General features: G+C 52.8%; 2 protein-coding genes across 2 annotated transcripts in view; both read left to right on the plus strand.

Annotated features, from left to right (window-relative positions):
- Positions 1-440: 440 nt before the first annotated feature.
- Positions 441-18615, plus strand: LOC107182230 (integrin alpha-11-like). Its single transcript, XM_015560436.1, has 7 exons — positions 441-536; positions 5124-5215; positions 7596-7710; positions 11230-11357; positions 13346-13494; positions 17717-17861; positions 18400-18615. The coding sequence occupies exons 2-7, from the start codon at positions 5165-5167 to the stop codon at positions 18613-18615; spliced, it is 804 nt and encodes a 267-aa protein (XP_015415922.1). The 5' UTR covers positions 441-536; positions 5124-5164.
- Positions 18616-19717: 1102 nt separating this feature from the next.
- LOC102758445 (integrin alpha-11) overlaps positions 19718-21262 on the plus strand; it is a 25935-nt gene continuing 24390 nt past the window's right edge. The window contains exons 1-2 of the mRNA XM_015560437.1: positions 19718-19742; positions 20109-20179. Coding sequence (XP_015415923.1) covers positions 19718-19742; positions 20109-20179 — 96 coding nt within the window. The remainder of the gene's footprint in view (positions 19743-20108; positions 20180-21262) is intronic.

Raw genomic sequence — 21262 nt, forward strand, 5'->3', positions numbered from 1 at the left:
CAAAGGCCCCATGGCTCCAAATCATTCCTCTGCCTGAAGGACCACCATTGCCACTCTCCTACCATTTGAAAAGCTCATATTCAACCGTTAAGGCCCAACTCAAGCATCACCTCCTCCATGATGTCCGCCCTGCCCTTCTCCAGGGACTGCCTCCATCCCATTTGTTGCTGCACCCATGTGGTCCTCATCTCCGTATCTCCACATCCTGGCAAGGGCCTGGAGTGGGCCACAGGCCCCTAGACTTTACACTGAAAGCCCAGCATCCCTCCCCCCGAGAGACAAAGGTCTCCGTCTGAAGGTCAGCATGTGGCCGCTCCCCCAGGACGCCCCCCACACACACCTCACCTTCCCCTCATCACTGCCCCCCAGGTTCCAGCCTTTACCAGGAAGGAGCACCTCCCCCAGCATCCTCACGTGTCTTCTCTTCCTCCCCAGGCTCGTCGTGGGTGCTCCGTTGGAAATCAATGGCCACCAGAAGACGGGAGATGTGTACAAGTGTCCGGTGACGCAGGGGAACTGCACGAAGCTCAACCTGGGTAACTAGGGGCTCTGGTCTCATCACAATGAGGCCAACCACTGTGTAGGGCGGGACAGGCGTAAAACACAGACTCACACGGGCTCCTCCCAGCTGGTTCACTGTCCCCGTTTTATAGATGAGGATGCAGAGGCCAGAGAGAGGAAGCCACTTCCCACAGTCACACAGCTTGTTGGAGGCTGGCCGGGAATCGAACCCAGGCCTCCAGTGTCCCAGGGCACTGCTCCTTCTGATTCACCCACTGCCCCTTCCCAGCAGGAGAAAACGCCTCCTGTCCCCTTTCTGATCTGGGAGTGCTAACAGCCACGCTCACATGCATACATCTCAGATAATGTTCACGCCTCATCGGGCACTGGTTTCAGCACTTTTAGATGTTTTGACTCATTTAATCCCCTATAAAATTTAACTATTAAACAAAGGAGGAAATGACTGCATGTGGAGGTGAGGGGGCCTGCCTGGGGTCCCCCAGCTAACCAGCAGCAAGGCTTGGATTTCACTCCAGGCAGTCTACTGCCACTACCTCACAGCGCCTTCTGAAGTGAAGGCTTTGTTCCTCTGAAGAGCTTTCAGCCGTAGGCGGTGCTAGGAGCAGCCTCCAGGCCTTCCCGGCCCTTGTAAAATTTGGGGGTTGGGGTGTTGCAGGGGGAGTGAGGGAGGCATTCCCTAAAGTACACACACCAGTCCTCTAAAGCATTTCCGCTTTGTCCTAAAGGTCAGACAGTGGCCAGGTCACCACTTACTCCACTTGCTTACAGAAGGGAGTAAAAGTTCCATTTGGGCTGAGAAGCCCCAGTTCCAGGCCTTGCCCTAGAGGACTGGCTGCCCAGGGCCGGGGCCCTGCGTCTCTCCCTCCTCCAGAAGGGGAGCCTGCACCCTAGCGCAGTGGGGTGGGCTCTGTGGGGAGGTGGGGGGTGGCAGAGCTCCAAGACGTAAGCAGATGGATGAAAAGGCCCGCATCAAAGAGAAAGCCCCAAGAACTCGATCTCAGTAGCGGCCCGCGGGGCGCACACTCCTGCTGCTCCTATCTGCATCAGCACCACGGGGGAAGTTCAAACCCCGGGACAGCGAGGCCCAGGCTTCAGGAGGAAACGGACTAAGGGGGTGGGGGCTGGCTGGTAGCTCAGGGACCCCGGCCTTCGCCACTCGAGAGCGCAGCTTCCAAAGCAGGCCACGCTGGATGTCCCCTCCCAGTGGGCAGTTTCTTCACAGCCCCTCTCTGAGCCCCTGTTTGCTTGTGTGTAAAATGAGGAGGGTGGACTCGATGATCCTGGGATCCATTCCAGTCTAGTCTGTCCCCCAAACTTTAATGAGCACCTAGTATGTGCTAAGCACAATGCTAGTTACTGAGGACACAGCAGAGAACAAGACTCCAAGGGCCCCGCTGGAGGAGACAATATGTGAGTAGACAAACTAGGATGAAGGTCAGTCGGCCCAGGTAGAGAGAAAGGCTGTGTGATAAACCAGGTGAGTGGGGAGGAGGCAGGGAGAGAGGGCTGCACCTTAGCAAGGTGGTCAGGACGGCCTCTCTGAGCAGGACGGCCTCTCTGAGCAGAGAGCATCTGAGCAAAGGTCTGGTGGTGAAAAGGAGTGAAATGGGACCAGAGCCTCCCAGCCAGAGGAAGACAAGTGCAAGGCGCTGGGGTGGGAATAAGCTCCCGCTGTGCTGGGCAGGGGGAGCAAGAGGCTGATGGGAGGTGCAGGCACTGGGGCCGGGGCTGGGCCACCGCTGCTCCGAGAGCAGCTCCTGGCCCAGGTGGGGACACAGATGCGTGAACCGATCGTTTAGTTTCCGCTGTTGCTCCGGGTTCCCATGTGGACCCAATTCCCTGCAGAGGAGGAGCCCCGCCGGCAGTGAGAAACCACTGGAACTGAAAACATTCCTGAGCCAGGACATAGCTGGGCAGCAAAGCGAGCCAGGCAGGGGTGTTCTTTCCCTCCACGGAGGAGAACACGCACAGCAGGAAGGCCATCTGTCAGCTTCTCCCGCAGTGGAAAATGCAAGGCGGGGAAACCTGAGTCCTGGATTTTCCCAGGGCCTTTCCAGGCTCCGAGCCCCCGGGAATGTGCCTTCCTCTCTCTCCGGGGGGGAATGTGCCTTCCTCTCCCTCCGGAAGAGTGCCCGGCAGTCACTCACACTTCAGTGTGAAAGACCACAGTGGGCGCTTTCTTCCCAACTCCTAGATGACCTTAGCGGGATTTTTTGTTTTTTAAAATATATTTGTATTATTGATTTCAGAGAGGAAAGGAAAGGGAGAGAGATAGAAACATCAATGAGGAGGGGGAATCATAGATCGGCTGCCTCCTGCACGACCCACACTGGGGATCGAGCCCATAACCTGGGCATGTGCCCTGACCGAGGATCTAACCGTGACCTCCTGGTTCTTAGGTCGGCGCTCAGCTGGCCGGGCGAAGTTAGGGTTTCAATGAGGAGCTGGGGTTCTGGAAGGCAGGCCCTGTGTGAAGAGAGGCTTGTGTCCCCAGACCCTCACAGAGACTCACTGAGGAAGGCACTGGTGTCTCCTGGTCACAGAGCGGAGGTAGTGGCTGCCCCAAATCCACAGGCAGCAGAAGCAGCAGAAGCAGGACTTGAGCCTGAGTCTTTCTGTCTTTCTTCCTCCAACACTACTGTTTTCTCTACCAGGCCCATCTGCCCCCCAGCAGGCGCAGCTTCACTGAGGACTTCAGTTACTGAGACTCAGGAGAAAGGGGAGGGGGGGGCAGGCTGAGGGAGGGACGCGCCCCTTAAGTAAATGGAGGGAGAATTCGTCAAGCCGATGAGGGGGGGTGTTGCCCAGTTGGGGCTAGGACCTTCCTCTCCAGGTTCCTCACTGCCATCCCAGTGCCAGCACAGCCCTGCCAACAGAGGGGAAGCTCAGGATGGAACCTTGAATATTCTGGGTTCAAGCCCCCACTCTGTCATTCACCAGCAATTGCCTTTGTAGAAGTCACTTACCCTTCATGCACCTTGATTCTTTTTTCATCTGTAAAATGGGAATGGTAACTTCTGGGCCTCCAGGGACCAAGAGGGGGTCCGGAGAGGGCCCGTGTGGATGGTGCTTTGTAAACGAGAAGAGACGGTTTTTAAAAGCACAGTTATGACTATTATTCTCTCTGGTGTCTCTGGGTAGATGAAACAGGAAGCTATCCCAGGCACAGCACAGCCGAGAGGGGCTGGATTTCAAAAGGAGCCCGACTACCAGCTGAGGGAGCCCAAAGGGAAACAACAACAAACACAGCTGCCCACCCCCAGCCACGGTGCAGTCAGGCAGCCATGGGCCTGGCCTCTGCTCATCTCTGTGAATGCCCACCCCCGGCCCCGGCCCCCGGGCCTGTGCCCAGAAGGCGGGCCAGCTCTCCATACCTCCAGTGCCAACAGTGCTAAATGCAAACCATGCTCCTGAGGCCTGGAGCCCCTAGAAATCACCCCCCCAGCTCCCCAGCCCCCGCCCCCGCCTAGCAGGGAGGACACTAGATCCTCCTCACAGCAGGAGGCTCAGGGCTCAACGAAATGCGCAACTTCTTTCCCCCAAACCCTCCCTCCAAGTGCCCATACCCATGTGTGCATTCACATGTGCACACTCGCGTGCGTGCACACGCACGCACACACACACACACGCGCGCACGCGTGCGCACGCATGCTTTTACATACATACCAACATGTGTCTGGGGAACTCAAGCTCATTTCCTTTCCTTCAGTGCCGTGGTCGGGAAACTGCGGCTCTCGAGCCACATGTGGCTCTTTGGCCCCTGGAGTGTGGCTCTTCCTAAGCCTTAGGAGTACCCTAATTAAGTTAATAACAATATACCTACCTATATAGTTTAAGTTTAAAAAATTTGACTCTCAAAAGAAATTTCAATCGTTGTACTGTTGATATTTGGCTCTGTTGACTAATGAGTTTGCCGACCACTGCCAGTGGCCTGACAGAATGATCTAATAAAACCTTAACTGACATAATTTATTTAGTAATTCTGATCTGCCACACCCCCTCCCTACATCCATTTGGCTGATAATCCTGCTCTTTGGCAGTCTTGGCAAAACCTTGTACCTCTAGAAGCCTCTTGTTAGCTGGCTATTTGCTACTGAGAAAGGATCCGTTATCATCATCAGTGAATCAGGCGAGCCGGCCCTGAGAGAGCAGGGCAGGGGAGGGTAGGTTTCAGTGCAGGGGGCTTGAAGAAACATGGAGGAGACACTGCCCAGAGGAAGCCAGGTGGGGTGCCCTGTAATGTGTCAGCGGGGACACAAGGGGAAGGTTGGGGTCCGTCGAAGGGCTGGAGGAGGGGAAGCTCCGGACTAGGAGATTGAAGGCTCTGCCATGTGCTTCCTGTGTGACTTTGGGCAGGTTGCTTGGCCTCTCTGAGACTCATTTTCCCCACCTCACAGGGAGTTGGGAGGAAGTGATTAGGCCATGTCTGAGCAAGGCCTTAGGAAACCGGGACGGTCTGCACCAACATGCAGAGAGAAGTAGGGAGGACTCACTTGGCACCACCCCTGCCACAGGCATCTCCGGTGGCCAGCGGCCGCAACAGATGCTGGGTGGGGGGTGGGCAGGGGGGCTGCAGGCTGAGCTTCTCCCTCCCATCCCAGGAAGGGTCACCCTATCCAACGTGTCCGAGCGGAAGGACAACATGCGCCTCGGCCTGAGCCTAGCCACCAACCCCAAGGACAACAGCTTCTTGGTAAGAGCCACCCGCCCCTCCCTCTCTCCAAGCCCCAGCCCTCCTGCCCCAGGGGCCCTCCAGCCCCATGGACCCTCCTCACGGAACCAAGAGAGGCCTGGTCTGACTGTGTCCTCACACACACTCTCACTCTATCCAACAGGCTGCTGCCCACACGCACCACTCCGCTAGCTTCCTGTCTGGCCACTCTGGCTGCTGTGCCCTAAATTTTGGGGGGCAGGGACAGTCCAGACAAGAAAAAGGGTTGATCCCTTTTACACACATACCCTGAAGATGGGGGACAGAAATCCTGGAAAGGAGCAAAAATAAATAAAGGCCAACAGTCCATTGGGGGCCCAGCCCTCTATCCAAGACAGAGGCCGAACCTCTGCTCCAGATTTGATCAAAGAAATAGGACACACCCTAAAGAGACTTTGAAGGGAAGCAAAAAATGAGTGAACACAGAGTTACTACAACCAGGGAAAGGCTACCAAGTGATGGACCACCTGGACTGCTCAGGACTAGAGGGAAGGCTTCCCAGGGGAGGTTTCTCTGGGTTTTTTTTTAAAAAGAATAAACAGGCCTTAGCAATGAAGAAAGAGGCGAGGGTACTTGGGCTGAGGTGATAAAGACATTCATTCATTTGAACAATTATTTTGAGCACTCTCAATTCACTGAGCCAACGCCAGGCACTGGGACTCAGCAGTCAGCAGAGCTCCTGCCCCTGCAGTTTACATTCTGGTCTGAAGGGTCTACAGTAAGCAAATGAGTGACGTAAACAGGGTGCTGGGACAGAAAGGCAGCAGCGGGTCATGCGTGGAGGTCTCTGCATCCTGCCCGGGTGAGCAGACACGGGCTTTGCACGCAGGTGGCATGAGAGAGGGGAACTGCCTGCTCCTGGCCACCACGTTCCAGTGAATCACCAGGACTTTGGGTGAAGCTGGGGGTTCAAAACAGGATCCTCTGGGACTTACTCCTAGAAACTCTGCAAAAGAGGATTTTAGGGAAAAATTACCCCAGAAAGCCCAATAAAGTGCATCACTCGTAAGATGGGAGGGCTTGTGTCACCCTCTGCCCTTGTCCATCAGTTCATTTCTGTTGACAGATGAGACATCTGGGGTATGGAGCACCAGGCACTAGAGCAGCAAGATGACTGGGAGGCTCAGGGACTTGTGGAGAGCATAGTGGCCCTGCTGGTGCAAGTCCTGAGATGCTCATTGATACTCTCTGGGACCTCTGTGCGTAGGCTAAGTCCCTGATATATAAATAGCAACTTCTTAACTCATTAAGTCATCTATTCATCCTTACACTCATCAGTCCCCATCCAATCGTCCATCTCTCCATTTATCTATCCATCCATCCATTCATTCATTCATCCACTCATCCATCTGTAGATGTATCCACCCCCTCATCCTCCATCCTTTCATCCATCCCATCTTACATCCATCCATCATCCATCTATTGAGCCATCAATCATCCTTCATATATCATCTGTCTACATCCATCCATCATCCATCTATCGAGCCATCCATCATCCTTCATATATCATCCGTCATGCATCACCCATCATCCATCATCCATCATGCATCTTCTATCATCCACCTATCCATCCATCGATCCTTTCATCATCTATAATTCACCCTCCCATTCTTTGTTCTCCCCCTACTTCCAAAAATAACCTATAGCAGTTTCAACAAAGGATACCAATAAAACCAAGCCTTTAAAATCTGAGTAAAAATAGAAAGCTAATTAAATGAAGGGATTGGAAGGAGAATAAGTATTCCTCCAAACCAAAGGAAATCACAGCACAAAATTTAGCCTGGTTTCCCAGCAGCAGGAGAAAAATCGAGACATGGAGCTGGGCTTTCATTTTTGATGTCTGACTCTAAGAAGAACTCATCACCCAGTCTTTACATGAGGCATAGAGAACAAAGTTTTTGGTAGCAAATTTCAGAGAAAGAGCAGAGACGCTCTGTTTTCCTCCCCTAGTAAGAACCATGGGCATGTTCTCAGGACGGAGCCCTGGAAGTTGGCCCAGTAAGGACCTCCAGGTGACCTGTTCAGACAGAGTCCATTCCCACGGATGAAAAGACTTTCCAGATCCTGTGTGGTAGGTGGGTGAGCAGGTAGAAGAGGAACAACCCTAGATGGTGGGATGGAGACCCTTGCAAATAGGAGAAAGAGGACTCTAAGATGCGTTTTTCTCTATTCCACCTGAAACCAAGGGAACTGGCAGCAGAGTTCAGGTAAACTCAAAGAAGACCCTCTAGAGCCTGGGAACACCAACACTGGAAAGGAGTTCCGTGTTGGGTCATGGAGGTTGGGACTAGGCTGCAGGCTGTGGAGCCTGGACCCACCCTGAAAGGCCCCCAGTGACTAGGGGTCTGTACTATGCTTCCAGGCCTGCAGCCCCCTCTGGTCTCACGAGTGTGGAAGCTCCTACTACACCACAGGGATGTGTTCGAGAGTGAACTCCAACTTCAGATTCTCCAAGACCGTGGCCCCAGCTCTCCAAAGTAAGTGGCTTCGACTCTGCAGACTCGGGCTGAGCAGCCGGCAGTCGCTGGGAGGCGCAGGGCTCTGACCACCGCTCTCCTGCAGCTACAAAGCAGCGCTTGGACTCTAGCCTCACCCTGCTCTGGCTCTGGGGGTGACCAGGGACAATTCACTTGACCTCTCTGGGCCTCTGTGGGGTCATAATCTTGTCCCCCATCCCCACAGAGTGATGGTGGAGGGCAAATGAGCTAAGGTTATGGAGGCAATCCTGGTGGCCAGGGAGGCTCACTGCAAACCCAGCCTGAGTGAGGAAGAAGTGGCTGGGCCACCGTGTACAGCAGGCAAGCTACGCACTGCACAATTCTGGGGACCCCGTTCACTTAGACTACAGTGTGAATGGTGCCCTTTGATGTTCATGCCACACAGTTGCCTGTAGCTGGAAGACCAGGAGAACAGAAATATCCCTGGTAATAGTCCCGTCGAGCCAGTGTCTCTGGACCTTAGGAAGCTCTGCCCAGTTTGCCCAGAGCCTCATGGAACACTGAACCCCATGCTCATTCCACACCTGAAAATCTGGGAAATGAAGCTCAGACTTTGCCTCCTGCGAGCCCAGACTGCTTGGCTCCAAGCCTCACTGTTTCCTCTGGGCTAAACAGCATCGCCCCAGCAGCTGCTGCCGCTTTATTGCGGGTGAGGGGATTGGTGAGGGGATTAGTGCCTCTGGCCAGCTGCAGCCTCCCTCCAACAACAGGGCCCAGTCGGGGTGGAAAGATGGTGCTTGTGGGAGGGACAGGGAAGCAGCATCCTAGCGGGGGCTGGAAAGGGGTTGTCTTAGGGCGATGGGGAGGCATTGATTCTAGTCTCACAAAGTAGGAGAGGAAAAGGCAGTGCTGGGGCTTTGAAGGAGGCCGAGATATGTACAGGGAACATCACCACCCTCCCCACCCCCAGCCCCCAGGGCTGCTATTTCCTCTCACCAAGGTGACAAGCTCAGCCCCTCTGGAGGCTCCTGTGGGGAGGCCTCCCACCAGCTGACCAGCAGCAGGGCCCAGGGAGCTTATCCCATACAGAGCCCAGGGCGCTTCCAAGCTTCCACCTCAGTGGACCTGAGATTAGCCCAGGTGTGTGTGTGTGTCTGCGCGCGTGTGTGTCTGTCTGTGCGTGTGTGTGTCTGTGCATGTGTGTGTGCGTGTGTGCATGTGTGTGCATGCGTGTGTGCGTGTCTGTGTGTGTCTGTGCATGTGTGTGTGTCTGTGTGTGTGCCTGTGCGTGTGTGCGTGTGTGTCATTCATCCACTCATCCAACTGTAGATGTATCCACCCCCTAAACACTCAGTGGAGTGTTTAGCCATGTTTAGGAAACACAGACTAAAGCAAGATTCTTCCCAAGACATCTAATATTAAAAGTTTCTTCAATTACAGTGGAACCAATATTATATTGGTTTCAGGTGTACAGCATAGTGTTTCAACCTTTATGTAGCTTACAAAGTGATCCGCAGTTAAGTTTATTCCCCCCCCAATACCATATAGTTATTACAATATTATTAACTATTCCCTATGCTGCACTACTGTGTAATTACCAATTTGTACTTCTTAATCCCTTCCACTTTTTACCCAGTCCCCCACCCCCAATTTGTTTGTTCTCTGTATCTATGAGTTTGTTTCTGTTCTGTTTGTTCACTTATCTTGTTTTTTAGATTCCACGTATAAGTGAAATCATACAGTATTTGTCTTTCTCTCTCTGACTTATTTCACTTATCATAATTCCCAAGGTATCTTAAAAAAAAAGAATTTGAAACTGTAAAAAAAAATAACCAACAATAATAAAGGCATTTTAATAGTAAAAACTTGCTTTAAAAATCAAAAAAAACCTGGTCTCTACCCTTAGATCAGCAACCCCTCTGAATGAAGGCATTTTAGTCTTGGCCACCTCTATGGCCGCCCCATCACATGGTGCCCCACACATGGCGGGGGCTCATCCACGTGTTGAGCTAAACCAAACTGGGAAAGGACAAAGCCATCTGGTGCTGTCAGCCCGGGAATGTCAGGCCATCATAGCTGTACACAGCGTGCAGATGGGAGGAGAATGTCACGTCGCCTAAAACCAGCGGTTCTCAACCTGTGGGTCGCGACCCCTTTGGGGGTCGAACAACCGTTTCACAGGGGTCGCCTAAGACCATCGGAAAACACATATATAATTTAAGCAGATGCCCAATATCTCAATATGATATAACATATACGTATATTGTACAGTACATGTTGTACCAGATGATGTCTTATTTCAAAGTAACCATTTGCAAACAGAAATAAATTGCTTAGGTTTTTAAAAGAAGTTTTTTACATTTATTTATATAACCAATGTTTCATTAGGTTGTTTTTGTTGGTTTCTATCATTCATTTTAACTTGGCATTAACATTACAAAAATACGGAGAAACCTTCATGTCAGAGTGGAGATACGGGCATGAGAGCTTGACCCAGGATATTATTGCCACATTAACAAAGTGGTTTGCTTTTTTGTTAACCCTCACTCAAGGATATTTTTCCACTGTTTTTTTTTAGAGTGGAAGAGAGGGAAACACAGAGGGAAATATCGATGTGAGAGAAACACATCCATTGCTCGCCTCCGGCACACGCCCTGACCAGGGTCCAGGCCGGGGAGAAGCTTGACCAGAATAGAACCTGGGACCCTTCGGTCCGCAGGCCGACCCTCTATCCCCTGAGCCAAACTGGCTAGGGCCAAAGTGGTTTGCTTTTAAAGAAAAATAATATCAGCTAAGGTTTCTGAGGCACGTACTTGGGGCTCAGCCCTCTAGAAGCATCATCTGGTGGATTCCTCATGGCAGTTCTCTGCTATCACTATGCCCATTTTACAGAAGAAAAAACTGATGCCAAGATGTTAAGTGGCTTGCCCGAGGTCAACGCCAAGAGTCAAACAGATTCCACACTCCTAACCTTTACACCAGGGATCCTCAGACTATGGCCCGCGGGCCACATGCAAATACAAATATTGTATTTGTTCCCGTTTTGTTTTTTTACTTCAAAATAAGATATGTGCCGTGTGCAAAGGAATTTGTTCATAGTTTTTTTTAAACGATAGTCCAGCCCTCCAGCGGTCTGAGGGACAGTGAACTGGCCCCCTATTTAAAAAGTTTGAGGACCCCTGCTTTACACCATACCACCCTCCAGAAAAGTGAAACCCATTCATTGGGGGTGAAAGGGGTAAATGCCAGCCTGCACATTACAGCAAAACAAATGATAACCCGGTACCGCTCTGGACAGGGTCGGCTGCCTCCGAAACATGGGCTCGCTGACGGGGGCCAGCCCCGGTGAGCAGAGTTCCCGAGGAGCAGAGGCAGCGGGTGTGACTACGCTTCCTTCACACAGCCAGCACTGAGCTGTGGAGCAGAGCCAGGGCTTCCTGCCCCAGGACAGCTCCCCGGCCCCGGGAATTATGCACACGTAATGGTCCTTCCGACAGTCCTCTGGAGAATCAGCAGACACTGACCCCACGCGTAGCTGTGACTGTCCCCATTTCCCAGGGTGCCAGACCTACATGGACATCGTCATTGTCCTGGACGGCTCCAACAGCATCTACCCCTGGGTGGAGGTCCAGCACTTCCTCATCAACATCCTGAAGAAGTTTTACATCGGCCCCGGGCAGATCCAGGTGAGCGACTCGGGCTCCTTCCTCCTCCGAACAGGGCCCCCCAAACCCATGACAAGTGCTGCCTGGGAGTGCAGGGATGGGGAGGGGGGGCGTTGTGGGGAGCATCTTTATATGAGCTAAGAAGGTGTAGGGGAAGGGCCAGCACCAGGGCCCCCATCTCTGCTGGGCCCATCCAGTTTGGGGGAGACCTTCCTTCCCGGGTCAAACACTGGGACAGTCACCACCGATTAGGAAAGAGTTTGCCCAGCTACCGAGTCGGAAGGAAGGCGGGAGTGAGGAGTAGCACCAGAGCCCTGCTGCGTGAGGCACGGGGAGAGTCAGGCATGTGGATCTTAGAGAAGAGACTAGGAAGGAGGCATGGCTGCCAGCACATATGGAAGCACCGCCGGGCTAAGGGGGGGGACTTGTTCCACATGGGCTTTGGCAGGCCAGACAAAGACTACCGGATAGAAGGTCCAAGGTGGCAGATTTCAAATCCATCTAAGGCAGCGGTTCTCAACCTTCCTGATGCCGCGACCCTTTAATACAGTTCCTCATGTTGTGGTGACCCCCAACCATAAAATTATTTTCGTTGCTACTTCATAACTGTAATGTTGCTACTGTTATGAATCGTCGTGTAAATATCTGGTATGCAGTATGTATTTAGGCGACCCCTGTGAAAGGGTGGCTCGACCCCCGAAGGGTCGCGACCCACAGGTTGAGAACCACTGATCTAAGAAGTTATTTTGTAATGATTAGAGCTGTTAAAAAGGGAGTGGGCTTTCTTAGGAAGTAATGAGTTACCCAGCACTGGAAGATCTTTTTGTCTTTTTTGTTGTTGTTAATCCTCACCTGAGCAGGGTCAGGACTCACAGGTTGAGAACCGCTGATCGAAGAAGTTATTTTGTAATGATTAGAGCTGTTAAAAAGGGAGTGGGCTTTCCTAGGAAGTAATGGGTTACCCAGCACTGGAAGATCTTTTCGTCTTTTTTTTTTTTTTTTTGGTTAATCCTCACCCTATTTTCCATTGATTTTTTTAGCAAGAATGGAAGGGAAGAAGAGGGGCAAAGTGAGAGAAAGAAATCAATCTGAGAGAGACACATTAATTGGTTGCCTCCCGCACATGCCTGGCCAGGGCTGAGGATTGAACCTGCAACCCAGGTATGTGCCTTTGCCCAGGAATAGAACCCGGGACCCTTTGGTGTGTGGGCTGATGCTCTAACCGCTTAGCGACACTGGCCAAGAATGGAAGGGAAGAAGGGGGGCAAAGAGAGAGAGAGAAATCAATCTGAGAGAGACACATCAATTGGTTGCCTCCCGCACATGCCTGGCCAGGGCTGAGGATTGAACCTGCAACCCAGTTATGTGCCTTTGCCCAGGAATAGAACCCGGGACCCTTTGGTGTGTGGGCTGATGCTCTAACCGCTTAGCGACACTGGCCAGGGCTGGAAGATCTTTCAGGGTGTTGTGGGTGAATCCAGCGTTAGAAATGCACTTGTGCCAAACAAACTCTGGGCCCACCCAGCAGTAACGTTTCATCGTTCTAATGCTGCTATAGGTCTTCAGGTTCATCTTGAAGTTATTAATATTATTAATATTGTTGATATTTTATCAACCTTGGGAGTAGAACCTTTCCTCTTCCAAGGTTTAAAGAACCTTAGCTCTAGAATTGGGTGGACAATGCCATGGCCTCCACCCCTGCTACTCCTAATATTTTAGATTTCCGTTCTATTCTCAACTTGTGTCTTTTTAAGCGAGAAACTTAACCTGTTGGGCTTTTCTTTAAGCCACACTCTCCTCTCACGATATGCGCCTCCCACTTGTCTCACCAAGCCCTCCGTCCATTCCCAGAACTTTTCATTACCTGCTTCTCCTTGGTTTGGGAAGTTCCCCAGCCCTCCTCGCTCCTGAAGAGCCACAGGCAGACAGACGACTCCAGGCAGCCTCCCCACAGGAGGTCTAAGTTCCGGGGGTCAGGATGTCCCCACGCCCTCTCCTCTAACTTGCAGGTTGGAGTTGTTCAGTACGGAGAAGACGCCGTGCATGAGTTCCACCTCAATGACTACAGGTCTGTAAGAGACGTGGTGGAAGCTGCCAGCCACATTGAGCAGAGGGGAGGAACAGAGACCCGGACGGCATTTGGCATAGAATTTGCTCGGTAAACAAAAAAAGAAAGAACAAAATTTTAATTGTTTTAAATCTCAGCTATCACTCTAGTTATATATTGCTGTGTAACAAATCTCCACAAAAAGTAGTTCCTTGAGACAATAATTTATTAATTCCTCCAAGTTCTGGGGATTGGCGGGGCTCAGCCTGTCAGCTCTCTCTTGGATTTTTCTCGTGTGTCAGCTGGGGCTGTTGTCATCTGAAGGTTCGACTGGACTGGACGTCCAAAAGGGCACCCTATGTGCCTAGCAGCTGACGCTGGCCGCTGGCTGGGAACTCAGCTGGGGCAGGCGAGCTGAGCACACACGCGTGGCCATAGGGCCTGGTTTTCTCATAATATGGCGGCTGGGCTCTGAGAGACAGCAACTCAAGAGTGAGTTTTCCCAGAGACCCACACAGGAACTCTGGGACTGCCCATGAGTGTGCCTAGCAGCTGATGCTGGCCGTTGGCTTGGAACTCAGCTGGGGCAGGCGAGCTGAGCACCCACACGTGGCATAGGGCCTGGTTTTCTCATAATATGGCGCCTGGGCTCTGAGAGACAGCAACTCAAGAGTGAGTTTTCCCAGAGACCCACACAGGAACTCTGGGAATGACCTCGCTGCAGAAGTCCCAGAATCTAACTTTGATTGAGCAAGTCACCAAAGCCAGCCCAGATTCAAGGGGAGGGGAATTTGAGTCTGCCTCCTGATGGAGGACTGGCAAGGTCACAGTGCAGGAGAGCATTTACAACGGGAAATATTGTTGCCGCCAACTTTGGAAAACCCGCTCTGCCACAGTGACCCCGTGAAAAGTGTGTGGGCTCTACAAGGGCAGAATCCTCCTGTGTCATGTTTGTCATCCATGGAGTGTGGAGCACATCGCTAAGTCAGGCATCTGAGAGTGCAGAGTAACGAGGCTGGTTCCTTAAAAATCACACCAGCACTCCCTCCTCAGACTCTGTCCACACAGAGGCTACGTCTTTATTCCAGTGATGCTGCCACCACTCAGAACATTGTGCTCATCCCCCCACCCCCCACCCCCCTACACACACTGAAATCAGGGAGTGACTTAAAGGCAAATCCCCAAGACCTTTTAAGCTGAGGCCTAACCTCCTAAGAGGACTGTATCCCAGGTCTGCAGATTTTAAATTGTAAATTTCACACCTACGAACATGAGTTCCGCTTTGTTCATTGAAACCACAGTCCCGGTTCCTTACAATCCCACCTCTCATAGGGTTAGTCCTGTGGTCGGCAAACTGTGACTCGCGAGCCACATGCGGCTCTTTGGCCCCTTGAGTGTGGCCGCGAAGTTTCAATAGCACTGTACGTGCGCGCCCGCACGTGGTATTTTGTGGAAGAGCCACACTCAAGGGGCCGCAGTTTGTCGACCACTGGGCTAGTCAGTGTGTTTACCAGAATTCCGCAGTTAGAGTATATAGGAGTAACAGGACTTCATGCAGTCAAAAGGTGTTTTTTTTCCAGCCTTACAAGCCTTTGAGATTAAGTTACTGCTCCACTGGCGTATTTCTGTGCTGCTAAAACTTGCTTGAGCTTTTCCCTAAATGAGCATCCCTCCGTGTGAACGTGGCTCTTGCTCTTCTCACGAGTTACAGGCCATTTTGCTGTTTTGTCATCATTGGGATGAGCCCCTGAGGCCCCAGCAGGGGATTGTGAAATGCGGGGAGAGGGGTGGGGGGACCAGGGAGAGGCAGCCTGTGCCCAGGGAGCTATCGCTTCCTCAGTGTGAGCCCCACTGTTCTGCTCTCATTTCCCAGCCCACCAACTGCAGGGCGATTGGAAGTGTGTGACTCAACAGGTAGTTTGAACCAGTTATGACTCATGCAACCACTGGGGTGTGCAGTCTGCTCTTGCAGCGACGTGTGAAATACGATCTTCGCAGCCGGCCAAGTTTGGGTCCCAAATTATAGCCAGTGCCTCTGAGGGTAGAAGGTTTTCTCTCCTCGCCCATTTACTCACAGTGCGTGTTTGCCGTGCACCTACGGAAGTACAAAGAGCCAAGCAATGGACTTGAGGGCCTCTACTTATTGTCAGCCTAACTCAGTGAGGATGAGAGGAGGGACCCCAGGAAGGGGCCAGGGAGGAATGCCAAAACGGGTGGCACTTGGCCTGTTCTAGGAGGACTCCAGGATTCCAGCAGGGACAGGTGGACAGAAGACTTTCCACAAAAGAGCTGCCCGGATTAGGACAGAGGATGGGGACCGCGGAGGAGCATTAACATTGGGAGCCATGCTCTGACCACAGCCCAGTGTGGCTGGAGAGGGGAGAGCGGAAGCCAGGGCTCTGAGAAATAACGGGACCGGACCCTGAAGGCTCCGGTGGGCCAGTGTCAGGGCCTGAGAGCCACGGGAACCATTGCAGGTTCTGAGCAGGAAGGAGGCATGACGTGACCTACTTTTCCACGGGGTCACTCTGGCTTCTGGGTTCGTGGAGCCTGTTGTGAGTTTAACGCTCTCACTGCATTCCAGGAACTTGTCATCTGATTTACAAAGGAACAAAGCCAAGTCTTTTGCACAATACAAATCACTATTTTAAATCTGATGATTCATGCCAGCGTTCACCCTATTGCAGATTCACACAGATATTCACACTATGCCACTATATGGAAATGCGATCCTGAAATTGTTCCTCGCTTTTTCCTTGCTACATATTTTGCGTGGAGTTGTTTCAGAGCCTGGCCCTCTGATGATGTCATGGAAGCACCTAGAACAGGGGTGGGCAAACTTTTTGACTCGAGGGCCACAATGGGTTCTTAAACTGGACCGGAGGGCCGGAACAAAAGCATGGATGTTGTGTTTGTGTGAACTAATATAAATTCAAAGTAAACATCATTACATAAAAGGGTACAGTCTTTTTTTTCAATAGTTTTATTCATTTCAAACGAGCCGGATCCGGCCCGCGGGCCGTAGTTTGCCCACGGCTGACCTAGAATCTCCTTTAAGGAGTTAGCAAAGTTCTCCCTCCAATGGGTCGGACTTCAGCCCTAGTCATGCAGAGTCCGCCTCTGCGCCCCTTTAGTTCCCAGCTCATACTAAAATTAGAGAATTTTTTGGTCAGCATATTCAGAATATCGAGTTGCTAAGAGAATGGCAGATGGTCTGTTTCTCCTAGCTGGTAGCTTGAGGGTGTTCTGGCCTAATGTATTCACCTTTGTGAATGCCTCAACATCTAAATCACCCACATCAGCTCATCCGCTTGCTGTGAAGCAAGAGATACTTTCAGTAACCAAAGCCGGAGACCGGCTTTCACCTAGCCTTGTGGAGCTTAAACCTGTGGGTAGATCCACAAGCAATCATTGCAGGGTAACATTTATTTTTAGATCCTTATTGGCAAATTCTACCTGCTGGGCCAGCCTCTCGGGCCAGACCATGTCTGCCCTTCTCAGAACCTCACAGTCTGAAGGAGGGTTGGCCACAGAGGCACCGAGAGCCAGTGATGGCTCAGGAGCCAATTTTCCATGCTTCCAGCTGCAGGAGTCTTTCCGCAGCTCCGAGGGGTAGGTGTGCCAGCCCCGACCCTACCCATCGCCTGGCTGGATTGCCCAACAGGCTGGCCACGTGCCTGATCCCGGCACTGAAAACAAAATAAGAAGCGAGAGCAGGAAGGTTTGCCGTGGAAGTTGATATTTAATAGTTCCCAAATAGAATCGAAGTTGTCCTCATGGGAGAAATGAGAACCTGGTCGGCTTCACTGCAGGGATTTTGCGGATTACAGTCGTTTGGGCGTTAAGTTACTCAGACGCGGCACATGTACGGGACTCGCCCGGGGCAGTGGGTCTCCATGCCCGTGCTCATGAGAACTTTGAAAAAGACTGGTGCCCAGGCCACGCCCTGAGATTCTGACTTCAAGAGCTGGGTAGGGCTTAGGCATCACTTTTGTTTTAACTCCCCAGGGGACTCTAATGTGCAGCTAGGGTTTTGAACCACCAACTTAAGGCCTCAAAGGGTCTCCACCTGACCCTGAACTCCCCTCCCAAGCTCACCCCATCTGCTTGCCCAAAACAGCATGGTCAGGATCCTACAGGGGCTTTTTAAGGTCATTTTTTAAAGATAAGCAGTGGCCTGGGCATCTCAACCCTGCTTTTCTGTGGTTCGAGGTCTCAGAACCTTCTGGGTTGCTGAAGATAAGGAGGGGGTGGGAGTTGGCCCTGGTTTCTGGGGCTGCCCCATCCCAGTGTCCCTCTTGTGACCTCCAACCCCCCTGTGCTCGGGTTTCAGTTCAGAAGCTTTCCAGAAGGGAGGAAGGAAAGGGGCCAAGAAGGTGATGATTGTCATCACGGATGGGGAGTCCCACGACAGCCCGGACCTGGAGAAGGTGATCCAGCAAAGCGAGAGAGACAACGTGACCAGATACGCTGTGGCCGTGAGTCCTCTCCCGCCTGTCTTGCCCCTGCCCCTGCCCACAGGCTGCCAGCTGGCTCACAGAGGCTTCACCATCAAACCCCGGGGACCCCAAGGGGGCACTTTCTGGGCAGCAAGCAAGCTGTCCGGGCCCTCAGATGGGCCTCTCCTTGCTTCACCTTCTAAAGAGCAAGTTGCGCATCTCCCTTTGCTCTGCCTGGGCCTGTCCACGTAGCCATGGAGAACTTCGTGAGGTGCTGAAGCCTCAGGAAACTAGAAACTCTCCAGCCTCCCGACCCCGGGAACCCGATCTTAGAACAGGGCTGTCTCTGGCCCTTCTAGACAGGCAATAGGGTGGTGAAGGCCTGGGTGGAGGGGGGCCATGAAAGGGGAGAGGGGGCATAATTTAAAGATTACAAAAGTACATTTAAAAGTACATTTAAATGCAAATGGGGTTTGGGGGACCACTTGGGCCCGCCCTGGGCCTCCCTGGGCGCCCGCGATTGTGCAGGAAGTCTGTGCTATGTCCTGGCTTGTTGCCCCACCTTGTTCCCTGGCAGGTCCTGGGCTACTACAACCGCAGGGGGATCAACCCAGAGACTTTCCTAAATGAAATCAAATACATCGCCAGTGACCCCGATGACAAGCACTTCTTCAACGTGACGGATGAGGCGGCCCTGAAGGACATCGTCGATGCGCTGGGGGACAGGATCTTCAGCTTGGAAGGTGCGCCATTCGGACAGAAGGGCACGGGTTCCGGGGGTCACAGCAGGTGAAGACCCCAGAGGGAAGCCCACCCCACAGAGTGAAGTGGCCCTCCCTTCACAGTCAGTGCCATCAATGGCCTGTTACTGTGCTGGACACAGGCCGTGCACTTTCCCAACAACCCGGGGAGGTGGTTTTGCTGGTCGCCTCCTCCTCGACCACTGAGGAAACTGGAGCGCAGAGGAGCTGAGTGACTTGACAAAGCACCACGGCTTGAGAAGGGGCTGCGGCTTGACTGAGAGTCACCAGATTCAGCAAATATAAAATACAATATTTGTGGCAGGTTTATACTAAAAAAAATGATTCGTTGGTTGTCTGAAATTCAATAGCTGAGTGTCCTGTATTTTCTCTGGCAACCTTAGTTTGAACCCAGCTGGACTGACTCCGGAGCCTAAAACACTAACCCCGACTCCCAGCACTTTCTTTTCTTGTTTTTAATATGTTTTTATTGATTTCAGAGAGGAAGGGAGAGAGAGAAACATCAATGAGGAGAGAGAATCATGGATCGGCTGCCTCCTGCACGCCCCACCCTGGGGATCAAGCCCGAAACCCAGGCATGTTCCCTAACCGGGAATCGAACCGTGACCTCCTGGTTCATAGGTCGATGCTCAACCACTGAGCCACACCGGCCAGGCTGCCATCGCACTTTCCGCAGGGCTCCTTCAGATGCCTCCCTACGACCTACACTCCAGTGTGACTGGCCTTCTATTTGCACCATATACTGGGGCAGAGGGCCCTCTCCACACTGGGCTTGCCATGTAGGAGGTTAGAAAGCAGTGTCCCCAGGCCTGAGCAGTCTGCAGAGCACGGGAGCAACCAGCTACAGGCACACGAAGGAGACAAAAGACAGTCCTCCTGAACAAGGATAAATAGAAAGTATGAACCTGTGTGTTGACACTCACACTAGAACTTAAACATCCAAGTCACTGTATTTCTCCTCAAAATGGCCCCCTCGGGCAACAAGAGCATTGGCCCTGATGGCAAGTTTGGAAGGGCCCCCTGGGGGAGGGCTTTCAGCACGCACGAGGTTTCTTGTGCAAATCTGGGCGGTGGCATCTCCTCTGAGGGCCTAGCTGATGTCTGGGAGTCATCCAGGGGCAGCTGGAAGCGACCATGGTGAACGAGCGGAATGAGCAAAGTAGGAAATTCCATTTCTTGCCCAAAACAATTTCTTTCCATGCACCTCCCTTGATCTTTCCCCAATGCTGACAGCCTTCTGGTAGACGTGCCCTGTAATATGTTGCCCCAGGCGCTTTCCAGCAGGGAGTGGGCCACTAATAACCCCGCACGACCCCTGGAAGTGCTCGTGCCTCCCTGGCAGGTGCCTGCCGCTGGGCAGACAAGGCGGGGCTTAGCCTCAGAGCCCTTACCTCCCGGTGCTCCCTGGGGAGCCGTGCTGTGGATGACGGGTGCTCCCTGGGGAGCCGTGCTGTGGATGACGCTGCAGCTGTGTGGGCACTAAGCCATCAGGCATGGAACTGACCTCCCTCTCTCCCTGTCTTAGGCACCAACAAGAACGAAACGTCCTTCGGGCTGGAGATGTCACAGACGGGCTTCTCCTCTCACGTGGTGGAGGTACGGACGTTCACAGCCAGCCTGCCACACACGCAGGGCTCCGGGCTATCACCCCGCCTTCCTGGGCTGTCTCGGTCCCCTTTTCTCTTGTTCTTGGAGTCGCTCTGCCTCCCGTGTTCTTGATTGGAAGAGGGAAGTCAAGGTCTACAACTTACAGTGAGCTGTCGCTCCCTCCCCGTGCAGAGTGCCGACGGGGACATTTCCTTCAGGACCCGCGGTCCCATCTAGTCCACAGAGCCTTGTGTACACACTAGGCCAGTGATGGCGAACCTTTTGAGCTCAGCGTGTCAGCATTTTGAAAAACCCTAACTTAACTCTGGTGCCGTGTCACATATAGAAATTTTTTGATATTTGCCACCATAGTAAAACAAAGACTTATATTTTTGATATTTAGTTTATATATTTAAATGCCATTTAACAAAGAAAAATCAACCCAAAAAATGAGTTCACGTGTCAGAGGTGTCATAGGTTCGCCATCACTGCACTAGGCCAACTCGGCAAACCACTTGCACATGTTCTCACAGGGCCCGCATGTGGCCGAGGAGGCCCTGCGTGCAGGGGAGGGGGCCGTGCGTGCAGGGGAGGGGGCCCGTGCGTGCAGGGGAGGGGCCCGTGCGTGCAGGGCAGGGGGCCCGTGCGTGCAGGGGAGGAGGCCTGTGCGTGCAGGTGCGCAGCCCTGAGGCGATGTTGGAGGGTGTCCAGAGGTGTCCGATGTGCTCTGGCGGGCGCCCACGTGGGCCCCCTTTCGGCACAAACTCAGCATCAGGTGACAGAGGCCCCAGGTGGGCACCGGGTGTCACACACAGCGTGTCGTGTCTGGAGCTCTGCATCGCAGGCCGAGTCTCAGGCTGCCCCTCCCCCTCTGCACTCACCTGGTTCTGATTCACAAGCCGGGCTGCGACCTCACAGGATTGCCAGAGGGCCCGAGGGACCGCTACCAGAGAAAACACTTTATAAGCTGCTTGTGTATGAGCCCGCCTGGGAGTACCGCGTGCAGGGAGGCCCCGTGGGGAAAGCCTGGATGTGTCGGTATCAGCACCAACCCTCGTGGGCGTGCTCTTCACAGACAGGTGTCTCTGGTGT

The sequence above is a fragment of the Myotis davidii genome, unplaced genomic scaffold (assembly GCF_000327345.1).
Source record: "Myotis davidii unplaced genomic scaffold, ASM32734v1 scaffold673, whole genome shotgun sequence".
In the NCBI taxonomy this organism is placed as follows: Eukaryota; Metazoa; Chordata; class Mammalia; order Chiroptera; family Vespertilionidae; genus Myotis; species Myotis davidii.